This window comes from Theropithecus gelada, chromosome 4 (genome assembly GCF_003255815.1).
Source record: "Theropithecus gelada isolate Dixy chromosome 4, Tgel_1.0, whole genome shotgun sequence".
Classification (NCBI taxonomy): Eukaryota; Metazoa; Chordata; class Mammalia; order Primates; family Cercopithecidae; genus Theropithecus; species Theropithecus gelada.
Genome location: NC_037671.1, coordinates 8,248,847 through 8,275,673, shown reverse-complemented (window position 1 = coordinate 8,275,673; position 26,827 = coordinate 8,248,847). Strand labels below are relative to the sequence as shown.

The 26,827-nt window shown below is 40.2% G+C and overlaps 1 protein-coding gene across 3 annotated transcripts in view; it reads right to left on the bottom strand.

The window, feature by feature from the left end:
* The window catches only part of FARS2 (phenylalanyl-tRNA synthetase 2, mitochondrial), a 521,140-nt gene that overhangs the window by 314,840 nt on the left and 179,473 nt on the right, over positions 1–26,827 (bottom strand). For all 3 annotated transcript variants that reach the window (XM_025382275.1, XM_025382276.1, XM_025382274.1), the window contains one exon: positions 20,741–20,872. In XM_025382275.1, coding sequence (XP_025238060.1) covers positions 20,741–20,872 — 132 coding nt within the window. The remainder of the gene's footprint in view (positions 1–20,740; positions 20,873–26,827) is intronic.

Sequence of the window (26,827 nt, the reverse complement as noted above, 5' to 3'; positions counted from 1 at the left end):
AACGTAATGCAATGTTTGTTCATTCTATGTAAACACATACAGATTGCAAGTAAGGCCAGATTAATTCCTTCAAAGCACACTAGATTTCCACAAACATAATGAAGCTGTCTGAGGTAATAAAGCCTTAGAAGTCAACATTTGAAGACTTTTTCATTTGTTTCCCTATACCTGAAGTGGCAGGATAAAAATAAGATGAAAATATAGGACTTTTATATGTAAATTAATCCCAAAGTAACTTTTCTAGGAAATACACAAAAAGTTCACAATGAAAGCAAACTATGTGTGCATACACAGGAATGAGCAGCGGCTTAGAAAGCCCCGAAGTGTTTACAGCACCTCCAATCGTATCTAAAACACCAGATTCCTGTCCGTGGAGCAGGATTTTCCCCAAATCTTCATGAAAGGAAGCGGAGGTAAACAAAGCAGAAAATTAGGGGAGGACCCTGAATACCTTCATGAAGAATCACAGAAGATTATCCAGAGAGGCACAGCAATAATGAAAGAGGTAGCCCAAGGCGAGGTATCCCGGGATTCCACATAGGGCAGATTGGAGGAGGGAGACCCTGGAGGCAAGGAGACCCATAAGAAGAGGCTCTCAGAGAAGCCCCTGTGTGCTTCTCTCGCCTTAACCTTTGAACAGGCTGTTCCTTGCGCCTGGACTAAGAGGCAGCACACTACATCCTGCACGCCAAGTCTAGCTCCCTAACCCTCTGGTTTTTGTATGGCCTACAAGCTAAGAATGAATTTTTCTTTTTTAAATGGCTGGAAAACATCAAAAGAAGAACACTATTCATGATGCATGGAAATCAGAGGAAACTGTCACTATTCATAAATAAGGGGTTACTGGAACCCAGCCATACTTCACTGATGGCCACCGCGACCCTCACACTACAACAGCACTGGGGAGCTGGAGCAGGAGACCAAGGCCAGCCCAAACCCAAATGCCTACCACTTGGCCCCTTACCAAACTGGTTCGCCCCTGCAGACCACATCACACTTCCCCTTCCCCACTCCCTGTTACCACTAACCCTTACTCATTCCTCACACCTCAGAGTAGAAGGCCTTTCTGAAAACTTCCCCAGGTCACACTAGATGCCACCTCCTACTATTCCCACAGTGCAATGTGCTGCCTTCCTCACAGCATGTGTCAGTACATACTGACTACACATTTACCTGACCATATTTCCCGCCTGACTGTGAGCTGCAGGAGGGCAGGGACCATCTGTAGCCTCATACAGTTGACGCTTGAACCACAAAGACTGGAACTACACAGGTTCACTTCTACATGGATTGTTTTCCACCAAATGTGGGTAAAAAATACAGAATTTGCAGATGCAAAACCCATGTATACAGAGGGCCAACTTTTCATATACGCGGTTCCTCAGGGAGCTGCAGGACTTGAGTATGTGCAGATTTTGACATACTCAGGGGTCCTGGAATCAGTCCCACATGTATACCAAGGGATGACCGTATTTTCATCATTAATTGGTACAGGCTGAGTATCTCAAATCTGAAAAACTTGAAATCTTAAATGCTTCAAAATCCAAAACTTTTTGGGGGCCCACATGATGCTCAAAGGAAATGCTCATTGGAACATTTCTGATTTCGAGTTTTCAGATTAAGAATGATAAATCAGTAAGTATAACGCAAATATTCCAAAATACACATACACACACAATCCAAAACCCAAAATATTTCTTATCCCAAGCATTTAACATAAGAGATATGCAATCTGTACTACTAGGTATTCAGCAAATATCAAAATGAATGAATGCATGAACAATGAATGAGTAAGTCAAATAAAGACCTGAACCACATGAGAACTCTTGCCTTATGCAAATGAATTCCAGTAAATTTAATAGACAAAGGAACCCAGGAGAATGTTTATTTTTCTGAAACCTTACACTTTTTGGCCTTTCTCTTCTTTTCTTTATGATAATTTTCATACGTAGATAAAATCTTAAGTCTATGGCTTTTCCTTTTTTTTTTTTTTTTTTTTTTTTTTTGAGATGGAGTCTTACTCACTCTGTCAGCTGGGCTGGAATGCAGTGGCACAGTCTTTGCTCACTGTAACCTCCACCTCCCAGGTTCAAGCGATTCTCCTGCCTCAGCCTCCCGAGTAGCTGGAATTACAGGTGCCCACCAACACACCCGGCTAATTTTTGCATTTTTAGTAAAGACGGAATTTCACCATGTTGGCCAGGTTGGTCTGGAACTCCCAACCTCAAATGATCCACCCGCCCCAGCCTTCCAAAACGCTGGGATTACAGGCATGAGCCATGGCGCCTGGCCAGTGACTTTCAACTTCACTGATGAATTCAAAATCTCCTACAGAGCTCTCTTACACTCTCCGATCTTTCACTTGCAACTATCTCCTAGATATTTCTACCTAGAAGACATTTCAGGCTTGAGAGGTCGAAAGCAGGGGTGCAACCTACATAGCTTCTCTGTCTCCATCTTGTGAAATGGCATCATGAGTCACCAAGGCTAACTTAGCACCATCCTCCATTTTGCTCATCGCTTACCCCCATTCAATCCACATATCAGATATGACTGTTTTGCCCCAGGTCTACTTAATAGGCATGATGTCTGTAAGAATTATAAATGCATATACTGTGTGATTTAGCAATTCCACTTCAAGAAATAAATCCTATAGATGTACTTGCATGCAAAATGTGACACATGTACACAGTTATTCACTGAAACATTGTATTTAATAGCAAAAGATGGAAACGCACAAAATGCCTATCAAGGGAGCACTGATTAAATACATTATGGTTCATACACACAATGAAATACCATGCAGCTGTGAATAGAAATGGGAATGCTTTCTAACATTCAAACATCTCTAAAATACATTGTAAGTGAAAAAAAAAAGTAAAAAATATTGTATGCTGCTTTTGTTTATAAGGAGAAAGAAAAATAATATATATTTGTGTTTGCATTAAAAAAACTTGAGGACACAGAAAAACAGACATGAAAGTAGTGGGAGGAAGAGTGTACACACTCACAGGCACACTCGCACCCCAAAGAAATGCATGACCTATAAAATAATTGTATACAATACATGAAGAGGAGGACTCCCTTCTTCCACTTTCTCATTGCCTTCCCTTCCCAAGTAAGTCTCTACTGGCTACAATAACAATAGCACAGAGTCCATACTCCTTTAGCTTTGCGTACAAAGCCTCACACTCCAGGCTTCTCTGGATCTACCTCCCACTAGCACTCTCATTGTCCCCTAGTCTACCCCAGCCACACTGTGATTCTCTGTCCTCAAATAAACATTCTGGATCTTTCGAAACTCTGTATCTTTGAATGTGCTATCTCCTCTGCCTAGAAGGCCCTGCCTTCCTACTGTCCTGGCAAAGGCCTATGCATTCTTCAAGATGAAGGTAAAAGAACCTCTCTTCCAGTTAATTCTTCTGGGATAACCTCCCTGATTTTACAGGCCACTTGCCTCCAAGCATGATCATGTATCTGCCTACGGGGCTATTTGTGAGACTGCGTCCCTCATCAGACCATTCACCCCTTGAAGGCAGTTCTGCCTTGTTCATCTTCACTTGCCAAGCATCTACCTTTCTTACAAATGCTACTCATCCTCCCTACTTTGTCCTCAAGAAATGTTTATCCTCAGTAAATGTTTACTGAGGATAAGGTAGGGAGGATGAGTAGCATTTGTACATTTTGCCTTCTTAGGTAACAAGAGCCTTCACCTCACAGATTGCACTTCTCTGGATAATGTTCTTTAAACATGCCTCCACGATGAGGAAGAGGTTATGCTAGTGATGATGATTTAGGTAGCTTAAGGTAGAGAATGGGGGTAAAACGCGTGCTGTGGAATTCACCTACAATTCTCTGGAGGGTGTGCCCGTGGCAGCGTATTGCTCAAAGGTTCTGTGTGTCAATTATGCTTAGGAAAGCTGCAATCAGAACTAATCTGCTCCTTCAATCCATGACCTTTTCCTCATGCCAAGAAGGTGGTCCCCTTGCACATAAAGCCTGGTGATAACTCTTAAAAGGCACACAATCTGGCCCCCTCTCTGCCCACTGCTTCTGCTGCTTCAGCTCCTGCCCTCATCATTTAGAGCCTAGACAATCCTCCTGTTCTCCTTGTCTTTGAACTTGCATTTCTTCCACTCACACTCCACAGTAATGCCAGATTCCCAAATATCAGTCTGGTCACATTATTTTCCTACTTTCAATATTTCAGTGCCTCAGTACTTACTACCAGAAGGATGAGATGTAAGGTCTTTGATTTTGCATTCGTAGCCCTTCCGGAACCGACCCTATCTAGGTTCCAACCTCCTCCACCTAACTAACGTGTTTCCTGGTATAATCCAGCGATCCATGAGTCAGTCTTCCCAGACACACAGTGCTGCCTCTCACTCCCTGCATCTCTGCACAAGCAAATGAGTAGCCAACAGCTGCTCATGACACAGCGGGGGAAATGGGTGACTAAGTGAGATGATGGCTATGTTAATTTGTTCCCCTAGAGTAACCATATTACTATATATATGTATCTTATAACATCATGTTGTATACCTTAAATATACACAATAAAATGTACTTTAAAAACCTCCTCTTCCCTCAGCCCCTGTCATCTAAACTACTCAGACTTCATCTGTCAGCTCAAGCATCACATCCAAGTACGAAGATTTGCACAAGCTCTCAGGGAACCGTTTCCTCCTTCAACTGTTACCATAGCACCTTGGACAGAGCAGCTTACCCATCAGCCTCTACCACTGGACTGGAAGTCCCCCAAAGGCAGAAACCACCTCGACATCCATAGCACCTGGGTATGGTTCCTACCACACAGATACTTAAAGGTTTGCTTCAGGGATGGAAGAAAAGAGGGAAGGCTGATTCTACTACATGAAGTATCAAATACACATAACGGATTGTGAGAGCTTTTTTCTTTCTAATGCCTTTGAAGCCCACAAGCCCTCAATTTCCAGGGCTCCACAGACAAATAATCTAAAATGGTAAATGAATGTTCTGAATTCCTTATGTTAGTATCAGCTACTTCCCTTGGTATTGAAGGCATGCCTCAAGGTGAAATTTTTAAAGAGTATCTTACTATAGTTTGTCCCTGCTTCCCCAGAAAACATTTCTATCAGCCTCCTAGTTTACTGTCAATCCCAGCAGCCAATGGATGAGCATGTCCCCATGTGTACTTCTTGGGACAGGATCCATAGAAGAAATCTTTTCGTGAAGGGATTCTGCGGTCAAAGAAGTCTGGGAAATACTGCACACTCCCTCCCTCAAACAGAGCTAGTTCTTCCTAGCTTGGAGACACTCTCCAGTAAAGAAAACTCAAACTTTTTCAGACCATCATTTGCCATACTTAGGTGACTATCAAGTCTTTATTTCTGAGAATCACCCAGTAATATCCAACTTTTGAATTATACCAATTAAGAATCATAATTTTAAAACCTGGCATAAATTTTACCTAGTGACATTACCTGGGATAAATTTTGCCTATTGACATTACCTCATTTTGTCCATGGACATAACAACATGGCCATTTCATGAAGACATTGCTTCCAGCCTAAAATACAGGAATGAACCTTGAAAAAAAAAATGATACAAGAAAAACAACTTAGCAGATTGTGTTTATCCCCACAGTACCATAAATAATTCCTAAACTTCTAAATTGCCTTTTTGCAAGGGAGAAAATAAAATTGAGCCACTGAGAGCACATGACTACCTGCCTGCAAAGCTGCAGTGATCCCATGAAGCAAGAGTTTCATAAATAGTTTAAATAAAATCCAATTATATGAGCATCCTCTTTTTTTTTTCTCTCTCTCTCTCTTTTTTTTTAAGGTCTCTAAGAATTTCTTTAAGAGGAGGAAAAACCCTGATTAACCAACCATATATACCCAAGTCCTGCTGCTACGCAATTTTCTATGTGGTGCTATACAACAAAACACAATCCTCTACGGGTTTTATTGATATTAAGAACCTCTAGGCTGTTTAAGATTTGAGAGCTAAAAGGAAATCTGAAAATTACATAATTTAGGCCCCTCATCTTACAGAGGAAGAAACTGCAACCCACAGGACTTGCCCAAGATCTCCAGCCCAGCTGGTGGCCGGGCCTGACTGGAGCCGGGTCTTCACTCTGAGGCCTATGTGCTTCCCACTGCACCATCCTTGGAAACTGGGAATTGTACTGAATAGCTGAGGGCAGAAAGAGTCATGAGGAAGCTTCAAAAATTAGATCAGTTTCCCCCCACATTTTACTGTTTCCATGAGCCTGAAGAAAGAATAACAAACATTGGGATGAGGAGTGGGGGGTCCACCCACCCACACACTCATCCATCTAATTTATATATGGATATTGAGTGTCTTCTATGTGCTAGGCATTGTTCTAGGAACTGGAAATACCACAGTGATCAAAACCAAAAAATTCCCTGCCCTTATGAAGCTTACAATCCACTGATTCCAGAGTCTTCGACCTGAGGTTGATTATAAATTTAGACACCTGGCACTAAGAGTTTTTTCTTTTTCTTTTCTTTTCTTTTTCTTTTTTTTTTTTTTTTAAGACAGAGTCACACTTTGTCGCCCAGGCTGGAGTGCAATGGTACAGTCTCGGCTCACTGCAACCTCCGCCTCCCGGGTTCAAGCGATTTTCCTGCTTCAGCCTCCCAAGTAGCTGGGATTACAGGCACCTGCCTCCACGCCCAGCTAATTTTTGTATTTTTAGTAGAGACGAGGTTTCACTATGTTGGTCAGGCTGGTCTCGAACTCCTGACCTCATGATCCGCCCGCCTCGGCCTCTCGAAGTGCTGGGATTACAGGCGTAAGCCACCATGCCTGGCCTGCACTAAAATTTTAAAAAGGTTATATTGCAAACACATGCACGTGCACACACACACACACACACACGCACACACGCAAGAGGATCTTCCATATATCAGTAGCTTTTCAAAAACCTCCCATATAGAGGACATTCCAGACAAATCCCACCCCCAATCCCTGTCTGGTTTTCAGAATCACCACCACAACCCACTAAAATACTGAGAAACTATTTCAGTGGCTTCTCTGCAGAGGGAGGGAAGTAAAAAAGTCAAGTTCTTTCCAAGTATCTTTCCTGCTAAGTTAGAAAGGGGGGTGAAGAGGAAATATTTGAGAGAAATAAATGAGCTGAATTTTCTGTGAATGATATTGGAAGAGAGAATCTTAAGCATTCTATGAGCCCTTGGTAAGCTGAAAAACAATATGACAACCACAATGTATGTTGTATCAGCCAGCTACAGCTGATCAACAAACCACTACAAAATCTCAGTGCCATGCAACAACCACCACCCATCTGCGAGGCTGGGGCTCGGCTGGTCCAGACTGCCTGAGCTTCAGGCCCTGAGGTTGGTTCAGGTCCACTCCACATGCTTCTTACTGTTCTGGAACCAGCAAGCCACATAGGGCATGTTCACCTCATAATGGCAGAAGCTAAAAAGGGCAAAAGCAACCGCTAAGTACATTTCAAGCCTCTTTTCCCGTCACATCTGCTAACTTCCCTTTAGCCAAAAAAGTTACAGGGTCAAGCTTCAAATCAGCAGGGCAAAGAAGTATATTCTTCCCATAGCGCTTCAAAGTCACGGGACCAAGTGCACAGATACAGGGAGGGGTGAAGAACTTGGAACAATACTATAGTCTGATAAAAGAAGGGACCACTTGCATCAATACCAACTTGCCAAATTCCATTTCTTTTCAATCCACACCTTTTATTTGCTCACTCACAAACTGTCCCAACAGCTTCTCTGTGTAAAAAGCTAATGGTTAGACTGAGTTATTGGTGTTGCTGTTTCAGGAATGGGAGAAGACAACAGGAAAAAGGATAACAGTTGAAAATGGAAAATTAAGTCCACATTGATGAGGGAAAAACTGGAAAGTTAAATGGAAATTGCTTCATATACCTGGCAAGCATACAAGACCTTAGACGTTGAAATGAACATACAGGACAGACTCTCAGCTTTCCAGATGTTTCTTATATCTAGAAAGCATGCCACAGACGTATCGCGACAGTTGCAAAAACATCAGAAATGTAGACATATACCACAGCTTAAGACAAGGTGCCAAAGCCTTTATTTTTATTACAGTAATGGAAATACTGGAGGGGTGGTGTGGATGAGAAGCAGGATTAGGGAAAACTAAAAAACATAGGAGGAAATAAATCTAATTCAGTGACAATGACATCACTGGACTCCTAGGCAAGCTCTGAGCTACATTTCCTAGTTAAACAAGCACATCCTAGAGTATGACTTCCCAGCCAAGGGAAACTGTCACCGAGGGTGGGACTAAATCTGACAGAACACTAGGAAAGAGAGGGTAAATGCTTGGAAGTCATTAAATATTTAGAATCCCAATGCTGAAAATATGAATGATAAGGCAATAACATGAGAGACTTAAACTACCAGAATCAAGCATGACAAGCGAAAGGGTTATCTTCATAAAACTTGCCAACTTACACCCACGCACAATCCCGGGCAAAGTGACTTTTTTGGAGAATGATGTTATATAAAGAAACCTAAAGCTACTCAAAAAAAGAAACGTGTGTGTGTGTGTGTGTATATATATTCCTTTTATGAAAGAGCAACTTAAGAAAAGAACAGAAAAGAAAAGCCACAAACCTAAAGAATATAATTGCAATATATAGAAATGACAAATGATTAGTAAGCGATATAAATGTAGAATTCCTGCCAATCAATTTTAGAAGACAGAAATGAGCCTCACCCAAAAAATGAACAAAAGAAAAACTATAAATGTCAAATAAATAAATAAAAATGTGTTCAAACCTAACAGTAACCAGGTAAATACAAATAAAAACCGCAATATACCATTTGATTTAATTTATTATTTATTTACTTAATTTTTGAGAGACGGTCTCACTCTCCCACCCAGGCTGGAGTGACGTGGCGGGATCATGGCTCAGCGCAGCCTTGATCTCCTGGGCTCAAGTGATCCTCAAGCTTCAGTCTCTTGAGTAGCTAGGACTACAGGCACACCACCAAGTTCAGCTAGAGATACTATTTTCAGCTTATCAGACTGCTAAAATAAGTTGAACAAGGTTAAGTGTTAAAGAGGATGTAAAGCACCAGGGAACTTTAGAAAGGCTTAAGACAATGTAAATTGGGCCAATCACTTTGGGAATCAATTTGATGATACCCAAAGATGCTTGTAAGTGCTGACTTCTAGCAATTTTACTGCTATGTAAAATATAGCTCAGTGAAACTCTTATACCTATATATTCAGATGTATAAGAATGTTCAGCAGTAGCATTTGTAATAGCAAAAAGAAAATTGTAACCAAGCAAATATTCATTAAAGAATGGATGAATGAACTACGGAACATTCATCCAATAGCTGCAAAAAATAAACGGACTAAAACTCTACCTATGACAACACAGATGAACTTCATACGAATGCATGAACACCAAAAGTCATGAAAGGATCTATACTGTGATTTCATTTGTTAAAATATAAAAGCACATGAAAGTTAACTTGTTTTACTATATAAATAGTAAAACTATAATGAAAATAAAGGTAATAACACAAAATTCAGAATGTGATTGCTCCTAGAAGGGAGGGAGAGAGGGAAGGAGTGAAGACACTGACAGGGAGGCATACACAGAGGACTTCAACAAAGATGAGAATAAGTTATCATTTGGAGTGAAAGAACAAAAAGAAAACTTACAGAATATATTCTAGCATCCTTCCTAGTCTCATCAGAAAATGGACTGAGTGGCTGGGCGCAGTGGCTCATGCCTGTAATCCCAACACTTTGGGAGGCCAAGGCAGGCAGATCACTTGAGGTCAAGAGTTTGAGAGCAGCCTGGCCAAAATGGTGAAACCCTGTCTCTACTAAAAACACAAAAATTAGCCGGTTGTGGTGGTGCATACCTGTAGTCCCAGCTACTCGGAAGGCTGAGGCAGGAGAATCACTCGAACCCGGGAGATGGAGGTTGCAAGGAGCAAAGACTGCCACTGTACTCCAGCCTGGGCAACAGAGCAAGACTCCGTCTCAAAACAGAAACAAAACTAAGAAAGAAAACGGACTGAGTCGATAGCTTCTGGGAACATGTTCAGTGACACTAGTGACCAGGAAAAAAGAAAGGGAATTATACCACCACCAGTATAAGCTTGATACTGTGGCACATGCCTATAGTCCCTGCTACTAAGGAGGTTGAGGTGGGAGGATCATTTGAGGCCAGAGGCTCAAGTCCAGCCTGGGCAACACAGTGAGATCCCCCACTTCTAAAAAACAATAACAACAAAACACCAGTGTACATTTTTTTCCTGTTAAATGTAAAGAGTAAAGAGACTGATAATGTTCAATATTGGTAAGGGTGTGGAAAACTCAACACTTTCAAATACTGCAAGTACTTTTTTCTATTGTGCCTATGAATATGCACCATAAACCTTGGGAGGAAAAAAACAGTAATTCCACTTTCATAAACTTATCCCAGGAAAATATTACGACAAGTGCACAGGACACATGGATAACAATTTTATTGTCAACAACTCATCGATCTAATTAAAATAAAGAGCTTCTGCACAGCAAAAGAAACTACTATCAGAGTGAACAGGCAACCTACAGAATGGGAGAAAATTTTTGCAATCTACTCATCTGACAAACGGCTAATATCCAGAACCTACAAAGAACTCAAACAAATTTATAAGAAAAAAAACAACCCATCAAAAAGTGGGTAAAGGGTATGAACAGACACTTCTCAAAAGGAGACATTTATGCAGCCAACAGACACATGAAAAAATGCTCATCATCACTCACCATCAGAGAAATGCAAATCAAAACCACAATGAGATACCATCTCACACCAGTTAGAATGGCGATCATTAAAAAGTCAGGAAACAACAGGTGCTGGAGAGGATGTGGAGAAACAGGAACATTTTTACACTGCTGGTGGGACTATAAACTAGTTCAACCATTGTGGAAAACAGTGTGGCAATTCCTCAAGGATCTAGAACTAGAAATACCATTTGACCCAGCCATCCCATTACTGGGTATATACCCAAAGGATTATAAATCATGCTGCTATAAAGACACATGCACACGTATGTTTATTGCAGCACTATTCACAATAGCAAAGACTTGGAATCAACCCAAATGTCCATCAATGACAGACTGGATTAAGAAACTGTGGCACATACACACCATGGAATACTATGCAGCCATAAAAAGGGATGAGTCCATGTCCTTTGTAGGGACATGGATCCAGCTGGAAACCACCATTCTCAGCAAACTTTCGCAAGAACAGAAAACCAAACACCGCATGTTCTCACTCATAGGTGGGAATTGAACAATGAGATCACTTGGACACAGGAAGGGGAATATCACACACTGGGGCCTATTGTGGTGTGGGGGGAGGGGAGAGGGATAGCATTAAGAGATATACCTAACGTAAATGATGAGTTAATGGGTGCGGCACACCAACACAGCACATGTATACACATGTAACAAACATGCACGTTGTACTCATGTACCCTACAACATAAAGTATTAAAAAAAAAAAAAAAAAAAACATCAACATGGGAGTGGCCAGAAAGATCCATCCACAGTGGTTATGCAGCCACTGACGATGATGTAGATAAATATTTGGTAACATCAAAGGACACTTGTGTCACATTTCTTGTGGAAAAAATTATTACAAAAAATATTCAAAGTATGATTCTACTTTTTACAAAACATATAATAACTTCTACATGTAGGTATATGTGACAATTATAAATATGCATAAAGATTTAAAGTTTTATATAGCAACTAAATTTTATAAAGAATCTATTTTATGTCGGATCATGGAATTACTTTCATTTTCATTTTTATATTTTATTTTCTGAATTTTTCAGTGATTACAGATTGCTTTTACATCAGAAAAAAAGTCTTACCATCTTAGCTGTTTTGAAAAGGGAAAAAGGCTAAGTAAATATTTGAACAGGCATCTCTATTCTGGCAGCTTGAAAATATGTCACCATGAGAAACTCGAGGCAAAACCTACACATGGGGCTGACGTGTATTTGTTTGCTTTTCTGAATGGGCACTAAAAAGGGCAAGACTGACTTAAAGGAAGAAAGGAAAGTTAGGAAGGTGAAAGAAAGGAATGGAGAAGGAAGGGAGGGCGGGAGGAGGGAAACGAGCCAGAGTTTCACAAATCATAGACAGTCTCAACTAACTGGCCTCAAAAATGTACCAGGCTTAATTCTGATTAATAAAGTTGATAGAGTAAACAGACAAGTGGAGCCAATACTACACATTTCCAGCACCACATGCGTGTCACGTAATTATCCTTTCACCTGGAGTGCATACACAACCCAAACTACAGTTCAGGTCCACTACGGGGGCATGAGCCCACCAGTCCATCCCTCTCTCTGATTACAACCAAAATCTCTAAACAACTAACAAAGGACTCTGAAAAGTAAACAAACAGAAAAATTATAAAGGACAGTTAATACTTGGAAAGGCAACCCACACAGGGTGAAGTTCCTGCTTTGTTTTCTTCTCATATGATTTTGCCCCAAAGGTGAGCCCCAGTTGCACAGCTGCACAACAACACAGGCAACTCAACTCAAAGAGAAACCTGTCTGTCTGTCTGTCTGCAGATAAAGGAATTCTGCAAGTTGAGGAGTTTGAGGGTATGATCTTGGGGTAGAGAAAGCCCAGGAAAGGATGCCCACATTCTCTGTGGAAACCCGCACAGATATCGGCCTGACACTGGAGTGACACACGCACAGCCCAGACTCAAACTAGCACAGAAAAAGCTGCGCAAACCGAACTGAGATCTGAACCACTCACACAAGTTGCAGACTAACCCCTCAAGCACAGGATGTACAAAAATAAGCCCAGCAACAACTGACACTGAGAACTGAATCGCTGCCCCTAGGAAGCAGATCCCACTGAAAGCCTAGAGCTCACGAGGTTGATCACTCTACACCGCAGATGACAGGATGCATTCAGAATGTGCAATATACAATCCCAAATGTGTTTACAAACCACCAGGAAAATGTCACCAATTCTTAACAGAAGTCAATCACAAGACGATCCGGACATTAGAACTATCAAAGAGATACAGGTTCAGTATCCCTAATCCAAAAATCCAAAATCCAAAATGCTCCAAAATATGAAACTTTTTGAGCATGGACATGATGCCCATTAAGAAACGCACATTGGAGCATTTTGAATTTTGGATTTTTGAGTTACGGATGCTGAAACAGTAAGTATAATGCAAATATTCCAAAATCCAAAAATCTGAAACACTTCTCATTCCAAGCATTTTGGATAACGGATATTAAACGTACTTAAAGCAACCACTGTCACTTTGCTTTATGAGGTAAACGAAAACAAACTTGATAGAAATGAAAATACAGGAATTCTCAGAAGAAAAATAGGAACTATAAAGCAAAACCAAATGTAAATTTTAAAACAAAAAAAAAGCACTGAAATAAAAATGTATTTGGCGATCAAGGCAGCAGAATGGAGACGACAGAGAACAGAGTCAATGAACATGAAGATGGATCTGTGGAAATTATCCAATCTGAAAAACAGAAAGAAAAAGATTAAAAAAAAAAAAAAGTAAGCAGAGTCTCAGGGTCTCCTGGGACAAAATCAAAAGATCTATCATAAGTGTGAGATAAACTTAAAAGAAAACCGTACCTACACATACCAAAATCACACTGCTGAAAAACAAAGATGGTGGGGGGAAAGTCTTGAAAGTAACCAGATATCACAGTAAAAAATTATAATTAATAATTTTTTTTTTTTGAGACGGAGTCTCACTCTGTCGCCCAGGCTGGAGAGCAGTGGCCGGATCTCAGCTCACTGCAAGCTCCGCCTCCCGGGTTCACGCCATTCTCCTGCCTCAGCCTCCCGAGTAACTGGGACTACAGGCGCCCGCCACCTCACCCGGCTAGTTTTTTTGTATTTTTTTTAGTAGAGACAGGGTTTCACCGGGTTAGCCAGTATGGTCTCGATCTCCTGACCTCACGATCCGCCCGTCTCGGCCTAATAATTTTTTTTTAAAAAAAGAGAGATAACAGTATTTACAAGTGAAGAATGACTGAAAAGATTATGGCTCTCTTTTTAGAAACTATAGAGGCAGAAGACAATGGATCAACGTCTTTAAGTTGCTGAGAAAAAAAATAAAAATCCATCAATCTGGAATTCTATATTCAATAAAAACATTCTTCAAAATAAAGGGGAAATAAAAACATTCTCACAAAAAAATAACACTAAGAAATTATCACCACTTGACGTGGTTTATAAAAAATGCTAAGGGAAGTTTTTCTTATTGAAGGGAAAAATAATTACCAGAAGGAAACAGGAGGTATTTTCAGGAATAAAGGAACAGCAACAGAAATGGTAAACAGCTAAGTAAATACAGAAGAAAACTACTTTCCTCTTAAGGTTTTTTAAAATGTATATGACTGTTCAAAGGAAAAAGTGTAACAATGAATTGTGAGGTTTTCAATGTATGTAGCTGTAATTTATGTAACTATAACAATATAAAGGCAACTGGGGAGGAAGGAAGACAAGGCGGGAATGGATATTGTAATATAAATGAAATAGAGTCCAAGGAAAATTACCAGAGATAAAGAAAGACATTTCACAATGATAAAAGGAACAATTCCTCATGAAAATATAACTACTATGAAAATATATGCACCTAATAATATGGCTTCAAAAAAACATAAAGAAAAATTGACAGATAAAAGGGTAAAACAGACAAGTCCATAATCATAGTAGAAAATCTTACTCTTTCCTGAGCAATTGATAGAGTACTAAGACCGAAAAATCAGTAAACATAGAAAGAGGAGCTAAACAACACTATTCAATTACCTTGATGTAACTGACATTTATAGAACACTCCACTCATAGGCTTTTTGCCTCTAGAGAATGGAAATATATGTCCACACAAAGAATTTTACAATGAAACACTACTCCAGATAAAAAGGAATAAATTGATATACACTATACACAACATGGATAAATCCCAAAATCATTATATGCTGAGTGAAAGAAGCCAGGTATAATGAATACACACTGTACAATTCCATTCATATAAAATAGTAGAAAATCCAAACTAATCTATAATGACAGCAGGTAGATCAGTCATTGCCTGAAGACAAGAACAAGGGGAAGAACAGATTACAAAAAGTCCATGAGAAACAGCTGGGAATGAAAACATTTATCATCTTGATTGTGGTGATGGTTTCACTGGTGTAAACATATGTCAATAATTGATCAAATTGTATACTTTAAATATGTGCAGTTCATTACACTTCAATTATATCCCCAAATAATTGGGAAAAATATTCAACCTATGCTATAGACAGGGTTTTCGAAGTATGCTCTGAATTGGGCCATTCATAAGAATTATCTAGGGTATTTGTTTAATATTCATATCTTGGTCTCCATCCCAGACCTCCAGATTCTGATGCTCTATGAACAGACATTTTAAATAACCTCTCCAAGTAATTACTAGTCACACATCTGAGAATGACCACTTAAGGCCCAATTCAAAGACCGCCTCCTTTATGAAGCCTCTGCTGATCCAACTGATAGACATAGTTCACTTTTCTCATCTCACAACACTCATTCTCACAAAATGCATTTATATGCATGACTATGTTCTAATGATATAATCTTATCTTCCCTAGTACACAGAACTACAAGTTTTCACAGGGAGAAGGTATGTTTCAGCCATTTTCCTAACTTCCTCTGTCCAGCACAGTGCCTTGCACACAAAAGACACTAATTATATAAATGGCATATTTATTACTAGTACCACCTTCGTTCATGCTATTACAGATTCACCAACTTAGATCAACAACACTGAACCATGTTAAGTATGCGTGGAGGCTACAGAGATCAACCACCAGAGAGAGGGGCAGACTGGAAATAGATTCATGCCAATATAGGAAAAGCAAAGAGAAACTACATTTCTCCTTGCAAACAAGAACCTGACTCACTCTGGGATGCGCATTTCAAATACCTATCGCGTCAATATTCCATCCTGAATGTAACCAGGGAAAGGCCTGGCACCACCTTCTCTAACCCATCTCTTCCCCACACATTCTGCCCACGGTACCCCGTTATGAATACTTACCACATGGTACTGTATACGTCTGTGTGTGCTGTGATATTTTCAAAAGCAGGAGCAATGCTTACTCACTTTGATATAGCCTTAGAAGGACTTCAAGAAATATTTGATAAGCAAGTCAATGATGATCCTTTAAAACCAGAAACTGTTCATGTACCTGTTTACAAGGTTTTCCCAAAAGAGCCAATTTTTAAATTTTGACAAAAAGGTAAGGAAGGAAATTTCATTTTTAAAAAGATACTTTTAACTATCAAGCTTATTCTCCCTCTTGGCCCACGTAAAATCTTCTAAACTTCACAGGGGCAAGGAATGGTAAATTCCTTCCTGGCACGATCACGGCCCATAGCTGTCCCAGTGATGGTTTTGGACGTGGCGCTCCATTTACTATGTGAAAAGACACAGCAGCCTGAGTCAACCCAGTGGGAGGCAAGTGTGTAGTATTTGGGGATGTGACTCAGTACTGTCCTCAAAATACCTCCCTAAGGGAAAAACAACCAACTCAGCCTGAAAACGGTCACCACTCACATCACAATCACTCAGTCTCAGGATCCTGAAAGCAATGGTGAAGACACTATGACTTAGGGAAGAAGAAATAAAGTAAAATGCTAGAAGCCATTTAGAAGAGCCGCGTTCCACACATAAAAACACATATATGCCACAGTCGCTTAAATGTGTAATAAAATGTTTTTACTGACTGTTCAAATTAGCAATCTAATTTCATGCTTTAATTAAACACACTCTATCACAGGAAGAGAACACACATGGGGGCATGAGCCCTTCCATAGAGGTAACTACAGAACAAATAAAGTTTTGTTTGCTATGTATTTGTTTCATTTTATTTCAGTTCTTTCATTCTATGTTAGGCAGAATGATTTATTTGAAATGCATTTTTAGCAACTTCAAAATCATGCAATTTACTATTTGGGGAGCATAGCTTATTAGTTAACTGTTGTCAGAAAGACTTGGCAAGTTTCACTAGCACTGTCTAGCTATTTGATCTGAATTACATTTCTCCGGTTCTGTAAAACACGGGTTATAATAGCATCTACCTTGGAACCTTGTTAGCAAGGTTAAATGAAAGAAACCATATGAAGCATGCTTTATGGGACGCTGGCATCCAGGAAGGACTCAACTGATGTCTGCCACTATCATTGCTCCATCAGCTTCTTTGTTTTCTGGTTATTTTAGCACTCACCTGATTCTCTATAAGAACCTTAAAGGGGAGTCATCAATTATATTGTTTCTTGGAAGTTCTCTTTAAAATCAGAAGGGAATGAGGAAAAGTAAAGAGAGGGGAAGACCAGGGGTGGGGAGGAAAAAGAAAGGGAGAGCAGGGAAGCAAATACAGAAGAAGAGATAGAAAGAACAGCAAAACTGAACGAGCAGGATAAAGTATACATATTTGGTCTTTCTCCATGCCATACGAACTCAAAAAACAGAAAATTAGCTGCATTTGCAAATGTCTGTGGTTAGTGACTGCCAGGCAGTTTACAAATTTTAACTACAGCCATCCAAACACCTTCGAATTTGAGAACACAGAGAAGAACTCTGTCATAGTAACTTCAAATTCAAATAGCAAAGTCTATACAGAATCTCTTCTATAAAGTTGTCTCTTCTTCCATTTATTTCGTTTCCCTCTCTTGTGAAATATTTAACTTAAATGTTATGGCTGGGCACAGTGGCTCATGCCTGTAATCCTAGCACTTTGGGAGGCCAAGGTGGGTGGATCACCTGAGGTCAGGAGTTCGAGACCAGCCTGGCCAACATGGTGAAATCCCATGTCTACTAAAAATACAAAAATTAGCCAGGTGTGTTGGAGGGTGCCTGTCATCCCAGCTACTCGGGAGGCTGAGGCCCAAGAATCGCTTGAACCCAGCCAGGGGGCAGAGGTTGCAGTGGGCTGAGATCGTGCAACTTCACTCCAGCCTGGGCAACAGAGCGAGACTCTGTCTCAAAAATTAATTAATTTTTATGTGTACAGTTTCCCCAAAACTCAAAACATCCTACCATCACTGTGAATCTCTGAAACATATTTACAACTTAGGTGTCTTTTTCACTTTATCATTCCATTCAAGAATATCTAACACGGCTGATCTAATTGCAGAACAGCAGCCTCATTAACGTGCAATAATGACTTTGAAACCTGCTTCAGATAACAATATTCAGCCAATTACTGTGTGAATCAACCTCATAAAAACTCATCAAGGATATTGGAAACCGTGCAAGGAAGTGCAATTCCAAGCGACAACTGATGTGTAAGCTGATCGTCCCTGATTTGCTTTCTGAGCTCCAGCCTCCTGACACCAGGCACTGCTGGGAGGAAGCCAAGCAGCCATTCAAGTCTTTTTCTAAAAAATAAAACTATCAAAACATCACAGAGGTATCTGAAGTCAGCTCCTACTCAAGGAGAGATTAAATATTTCATATTCACACCCGGTATTTTACGTTTTCTGTTGAGATGCATATACGTCTATTAAGCTGATTTTCCTTTTCTTCCTGTTTATTACTCCTACTTTTCTTTTTCCCTGTAAAATCACTCACTCCGTATAAAATCGTGGACACAGACATGACTACAGGTCAAAGAGGAACAAATTACATTGGTTAGAAATTGTTTCTATGACAGGCAGGAACAACTTCTGTTTAAATATTTCCTACTAAGGGGACCCTCTGTTGATAAATGGCTCTAACCATTAGAAAAATTTTAAGTATAACAACATCAGCAGTTAATTTTTATTGAATGTTCACTGTGTGCCAGACCCTTTGCTAAGCATGTTAGAGGAATCCTCTCAATCTATCCCTATAATGGAACTCTGAGGGTGTATCCCTGCACCCATCTTAACCATGAGAAGGCCAAGGCTCATGGGGTGATGAACCCTGCCTAAAGATACATAGCTGTTAATGAACAGAGTTGTGACAAAAACCCTGGGTTTCCAGACACTTAAGCCCAGGCCTCACAACTTCTCTTCCCAGGTCCTGATGTCAACCCCTGTGCTCCTTCTCCTCTAGGACAGCTCTTCACCTATTTTAAAACCGTCCACGAAGCCTCCAGCCCTGTGCCAGGCTTTCTCCTGAGGCTTCCTCAGCAGGATGAAGAGGAATCTGGGAGCCTGTGGAGTCTAGGCCTCTGCAGACAGAGAGTACCTAAGAGTAAGAAGGGAAGGCCAGGCCTCCAGTCTCCCAGCCAAGGTAACACAAGCTCCTGCACTTCATGCACCCTGCCTCGTCACTCTCTGCTCATCCTCATTTTCCAAGCCCATCACCACATATATGTCCTTATCCATGGTCTATTCACCTTTCTTAGCTACCAAGAAGGACCCCTCTTCATTCTGCTACAAGAGGCTGGGCGGTGAACCCTGAGTCAGAACTGCCCTCCAAGGCCAAGCAGCAAGTGTCCTTCCAAGGGAGCAGAACCAGAAAGGTTTCCTGAACAATCTACATCAGTTCCTCACTGCTTATGCAGTGAGCTCACATGCCTGATCCAAACCAACTTTCCCTTTTTTTCTTGGAGGATTTATATTCTGGAAAAAAAAAAGAAAAAAAAATTATATATATATATATATTTTTTTTTTCTTTTTTTCTTTTTTTTTTTTTTTAGACTGAGTGTTGCTCTTCTGCCCAGGCTGGCTGGAGTATAGCAATATCGGCTCACTGCAACCTCGGCCTCCCGGGTTCAAGTGATTCTCATGCTTCAACCTTCCAAGTAGCTGGGATTACAGGCACACCACCACACCCGGCTCATTTTTGTATTTTTAGTAGAGACAGGGTTTCACCATGTTGGCCATGCTGGTCTCAAACTTCTGACCCCAGGTGATCCACCCACCTCAGCCTCCTAAAGTGCTGGGACTACAGGCACGAGCCTGTAATATTTTTAAATTAAATTCAGATAGTGACTTCAAAAAAGTACTAAATTCAGACAGTGACTTAAAAAGTCAAATTCAGATAATGACTTTAAAAAATACTAAATTCAGATAGTCACTTAAAAAAATACTAAACTCAGATAGTGACTTTAAAAAAGAACTCACAGCAATGGTCTTACAGAAAAGAGCTAGACAGATCCTTCTGAAATGCCTATAGATATGGGTAGAATTCAATCAGCAACCTTGTGTTTCCATTTTCTCTCAGTCAGGTGGCACTGCCTATGCAGAGGGAGGTGATGGATTAAGCATCATGGGCCTATGTGTTTTTACATTGCGTTTTAGGGTATTTATAAAATACTTGCTGAATTTGGGACACTATACTAAGTGCAGTAAGAACAAAAATGGATTATGCATTGTCTTTGTTCTTAAATAGTCTGAAAGACAAACTACACTCCTGTCACATGCAGCAAATGCCTTTGGGGCAATTACAAAGCAACATATCAACAAACACGAAATCACAAAGTACAAATCCAGCAGCCAAGTGCTGACAAGGAGGATCTCCAAAGACAAAGAGCCTTCGCAAATAGATAGGTGAGAAATTATTTTTTCCAGGGCTTAGTATCAAAGACAAGTCTACAGGGGACTCTGAAGAGAGACCAATGATGCTGCTGCCCCCACAGAAGTATGTAAATACCTGCAAGTGTGCCGTGGGGCTGCCTGAGAAGGGAGGGTTCCTTTAGAGCATGTGTAAATAAAATGTGGGATTCTTTTGTACCTGAATTGACCAGTTGTTGTTCCATCACCCCACAGCCAAGAACTTCCAGCCATTCTCCGTGAAAGTTGATCTCCATCTCAAAGGAAGGATGTGTAAAAGGAAAGTAGCAGTCTACCCATCTTATCTCCAGCCCTGCAAAGTTGCCAAAGAAACAAATAAGTAGTGTTAAATAGCTGTCTGCCCTTTCTTGTGATCAAATTTTCCCTTCCACTAATGACACCAATTACTACATTCTGAGTAAAATAAATAGCAAACAAACTAATTTGCAACATGTTAGGGTGGGGCAATAAATCTTAAAACTTGTGAAAAACTGGGCATGTCTTCTCCAATATAGAAAACACTTTGTGTAATTCCAGGACCCTCTGAAACCAAATCAATCACTTGTCAAATCCCTGCCACCAGCTGGCAGAAGAAAAAACTAGGCCAAGATCATGGGAAAGCAAGTAATTCTGTTAGTTTCTATACATGAAAATGACATTATTTCAGAGTTAAAGAAAGTATATTTTTACCATATATTCCTCCAAACTTATATATCAACAATATGACCAATTAAGATAAACTGATCAACTTTTACTTCCATAAGTATACATAGATATATATATTATTTTTAAGTTTATAAAGCTAATGAAAAGTCAGATTAAACCAAATCTATCAGTCAATTTTAAGCAAAACGTTTTAAAAGTCCAACATTTTTCCTACAGATGAATGATAAAAAGTACATATGCTAAACGCCAGAATGAATTTCTAAACAAGCAAACATAAATACAGCACTTCTGAGAAAAAGTGCTGTAATTTAAGCAATGGCCTTACAATTTAACAAGGGAAAAGACTAATGAATTCAAAACAAAGCCTGCAAAGAGCAGAGGTCACCAAAAGCAGTGAAACCGTATCAGAGGGTCACCTAGGAACTCGATGCCCCCTGAGAAGAACACCGAAAAAAGTGGGCATTTTGACAAATCCTAGGTTCCTGTCCCTGTGCTCCTTTCCCTTCCTGTGCTGACCTCTTCTGTTTTTAGGCAACGCTCTGCTAAAGTACTCGATTCTCCATGGTAATATGGACATGCCCCCTCGTGAATTCAGAATACTGTATGTTCTCACCCCAAACTACCTACATTTTAAAAATCTTGTGTAAATCACAATGTGAAGCAAATAAAAATAATGACAAAAATGGTTTCCATCTATTGAGGACTTACCATGCTTCTACCAACCCATTTCATAGATTCAGGAAGAAAAAAAAAAAAAAGGCAACTGTTTTGCCCCAAGTCCCACCGCTAGCAGATGACTGGGCCACTGTGCCAAACCCACGTCTGCTCTGCCCAACTCCAAAACCCCTGCTCTTGCTGTTTTTTTGTTTTGCTTTGTTTTGTTTGATAGGCTCTCATGCTGTCACCCAGGCTGGAGTGCAGTGGCACCACAATCATAGTTCATTGTAACTGCAAACTCCTGGGCTCAAGCAATCCTCTTGGCTCAGCCTCTGAGTAGCTGGGACTACAAGCACGCGTCATCATGCCTAGATAATTTCTCTAATTTTTTACTTTAGAGATGAGGTCTCGCTGTGTTGACCAGGCTGGTCTTGAATTTCTGGCCTCAAGCAATCCTCCTGACTCAAACTCCCAAAGTGCTGGAATTACAGGCGTGAGCCACGGCACTCGGACCCAAAACCCAGCTCTTGACAGTTAAAACATAATTGCCTGCCAATCAACAAAGATATTTTGAGAGTCAAACATTAGATAAGAGTGTAATTATCAAACACGGGGGGCTTTCCTATGCCCCAGATTCCACAGTAGATGGCAGATTTTTCTTTAATTGTTTTGTTTTAATTGCATTTATTTTCCTTCTTACCTGCTGTCTATGACAAGTGTCAACTGATTTCTGTTTACAACAGTAATACAATATTTCCCCTTCTGATTTTCTCTGTGGTATAATAGACAAACATTAAAGTGCACAGATATAAATATACAATGTGACAAACGTTGACATATGTATGCACCCATGATACTGCCACCACAATCAAGATAATGAACATAACCATTACCTCCCAGTTTTCTCATGCCCCTTTGTAATCCTACCTCCCGCCCACTGCCCTAGTCTTCTCCCGACCCCCAACATCCACAGGCAGCCACTGATTTCTTCTGTCCCTATACATGAGTTTGCATTTCCTAGAATTTTATAAAAATGAAATCATACAGAATGTACTCCTTTTTTTCTGGCTTCTTTCACCATGGTTATTTTAAGATTCACCTGTGTTGTTGCACCTATCAACAGTTCATTCTTTTTTTTTTTTTTTTGAGGCGGAGTCTCGCTCTGTCGCCCAGGCTGGAGTGCAGTGGCGCGATCTCGGCTCACTGCAAGCTCCGCCTCCCGGGTTTACGCCATTCTCCTGCCTCAGCCTCCCGAGTAGCTGGGACTACAGGCGCCCGCCACCTCGCCCGGCTAGTTTTTTGTATTTTTTAGTACAGACGGGGTTTCACTGTGTTAGCCAGGATGGTCTCGATCTCCTGACCTCGTGATCCGCCCGTCTCGGCCTCCCAAAGTGCTGGGATTACAGGCTTGAGCCACCGCACCTGGCTGCAGTTCATTCCTTTTTATTGCTGTGATCGCATCAACACTTTTTCTAACTGGGAAAAAAAAAAGCTGGCCTTGTCACAGGCCATTGGAGAAATGTCCCCAGGTCCCCCAGAGTAGTCGACTTTTCTGTGTGGAAGCTCGGACATGCAGAGTCACTGCTTATTTGGGACTGTATTCTGAGAATTTATACACCTGTATCCTTGCCCACCTTTAGGACCAACAATTCCCTATCAATATTTTTGTAAAAAGCACCAGAGACAATCCTGCTAAAAAACGGAAATGTGTGACGCCTTGGGACATGTAAGCTGAGTGCAGAAGGGCTGGCAGACAAAATAATTTTTATCTTTCTTTTTTTATAACTCTTGGCAGGTAAGCAAAAAACATTTTATGAGAACAGTTTGGAACGATATATTTTGTGTACCTGGCTTTTGATATTTGGCCTGAATTTTACCAAAAGCATGAACAGGACTCAGGGTTAATATCATGATTTCATATAATTAAATGTAATTAATTGTATGTAATTAAACATTACCTAAATGCTTGGAACATAGCAGTAAAGTAAGTTCTACACAAGTTTACTTTCTCGGTATGCCCTTAGGTTCTGTTAAAAAAAAACAAAACCATTTTGGATAGGCTAAATAAATTTTACGTAAGAGTTCAGTTATACAACTTCACCTCTCACAACTGTAATATCTTAGGTTTCCCTAGTCCAAGAGGAAGTCATTTCAAGACATTAATAAGCACTCAAAACAATTACAACTGTTGATTAAAGTTATTCCATAATCAACGTTGATTAAACCCTAACTAAATGTCTACTGCATATGGTCTTATGGGAAGCCGGGTCTCCACAGAGACAGGTCCCTGTTTACACACAGCCACTAGAGCTGCTGGTGCTGATGGCGTCAGCACAACTCAAGGATAGAATTGAGAAGTGATGTGATGGCTCTTCCCTTCTCCAGGAACCTTCCTTCACTGAAGGGCTTTTGCTTTACCACTTCTATAACGAGAAAAAACAATTATAGCTTTGGATGGAAAATTTCTGTAATGTTGAACAAATTATTAAGATAAAATACGTTTTATCAACCCTTGCTCTTTTTTTGGTTTAAGATCTCAGCCACCACAGTCCTCAGTTTCTTCCTCCTCAATCATCCTGCAGGGTGTCTTTTTTGACAACAGTGAAAGTAACTGCTCCACAGTGAAAACTACACATAGCAAAGCAAGAAAAGCAGGGAGGTTAGCCAGTGTGTTTCAGAATCCACCGAGATGATAAACACTAACGGTTTAACGTAGCAGAAACTATTGATAATACCATAGAAACTAAAACGGAAAACACAGACTGGTAAAAGTTGTGTCTAACGATACCAGGAAGTTTTTAATCCTTTTTACCCTCTCAGATCCTCTGCTCAGTTTCCTTTTAAAATCTATACGACCCCACAAAGAATGCCAAATCTATACACCATTCATTTCCTTTGTTCTGCTACTTTAAGGACTTCTTCAGTTCTTAAGATTTGCCTCTTTCCCATAAACAGACAAAAGTCAAAATCTGTGCTTTTGAAGTCTTATCCATAAAACCTTTGCCTAGACCAATGTCCTGAAGCAATTCATCCATGTTTTCTTCTAGTAGTTTTATGGTTTCAGGTCTTACATTTAAGTCTTTAAACAATTTTGAGTTGGGTTTGTATATGGTGAGAAAGACAGGACTTGCCCAGCATCATTTATTGAAGAGAATATCATGATGGATATGCTAATTTCCCGAATTTGATCATCACATTGTATACATGTATTAAAATGTCATTCTGTACCCCATAAATATGTACAATTGTGTGTCAACTAAAAATAAAAAAGGCCAAAATTTGCAAAGTACTATTTTTGAGTAGGCTATGTCTCTACTTCAAACATAAATAGTAATTATTTGAAAGTAAATTATATTAATGTGAACTTTTTCCCAATATACCATATTCTCTTACACATTTTAACAATTTAAATTTGTTACATTGGGCTGGGCACAGTGGCTCACGCCTGTAATCCCAGTACTTTGGGAGGCTGAGGCGGACAGATTACTTAAGATAGGGAGTTCGAGACCAGCCTTGCCAACATGGTGAAACCCCATCTCTACTAAAAATGCAAAAATTACCCAGGTGTGGTGGCACATGCCTGTAGTACCAGCTACTCGGGAGGCTGAGGCATGAAAATTGCTTGAACCTGGGAGGTGGAGGTTGCAGTGAGCCAAAAGTGAGCCACTGCACTCCAGCCTGGGCGACAGAGTAAGGTTCAGTCTCAAATTAATTAATTAATTAATTAATTAATTAATTGTTACATTGATACATTCACAGTGATTTTTTAAAAAATCATTGGTAGTGAAATTATTTCTTGAATACTTTGATATAACCCCCAAAATACACTTTCTTCTTGTTTTTCACCCTATGATCTCAAAATTACTGTAGGTATTATTATATCTAGTTGAAAAAGCATCTTGACATGCTTCTTGTATTAAAAGATACAATTAAAAGCCAAATGACTAGCTCAAAACTATGTTGAGTGTGACTTATTTCACATGTCAAGTATTAGAAGTCAGAATATTTACTAACAAATATGTATTTCGTGTTATATATTAATAGAGGAGAATTTTTAGTAAGCATGTCCAAATCATATGGATTCATTCTGCATAAGACTAACCTCTTATTGCGGCTATAATTAAGTGCATATATGAACTATATATCTAGTGGAAAATAATGTCAAGGGTTTTTGTTTTTTTTTTTTCCCTATTTCCATTTTTCTTTTTATGAGGGGGGAGGGGAACTTAATAATTTCCTAAACCACATAGATGAAGCTCTGAGCTTTTTTAATGGCTTCAGAACTCTGAGATTACAGCAATTGTCAAAAATTATACATCTCAATTTTCAGCCTAGAGCCACATAAAAGAAAGCACACTTTCAGAAAAAACCACACCTGGGTTGAAGTCTCAGTCTTCTACCTTTTTCCTGTGAAGCCGTGGGAAGCTGCCTCACCCTCTTTGAGCCCCGCCCGCCTCTTCTCCACACTGGGAGAATGACTGCTGTCTCACCCAGGGAGACCACCCAGTGGTTTCAAGAAAAGACCCTGTGGGAGCCCAGGTTTTCTTAAGAGGCAGCGATCCTCTTTGGAGATCTGGACACTGACTCGAATTTCTCCTCTGAATAAGGATGCTGAGTTTGTCCAAGAATGAGGAGAGCCCAAAGTCAAGAAGCAATCCCTCAAGCGGGACTTCAGAATTAAGTAGAAATTCCTTCAGGACAGTGACATGAGCCCACATGGAGGAGGTATAGCAAGAATTCTAAGCCTTTCTCAACTCTGGCAGGACACTACCTGCCACAGGGATGGGGCACCTTTGGCAAGACCAACCAGGGACACGTGCAGGGTGTGTGTGTGTCGGGGGGGTGTGGGGGGGGGGTGTGTGGGGGGGTGCGGGTGTGGTCTCTTCCCACCAATCCCTGAAGGGGCTGAGCACTCTGTCTGACATACTGTAAACATTTAAGTGGA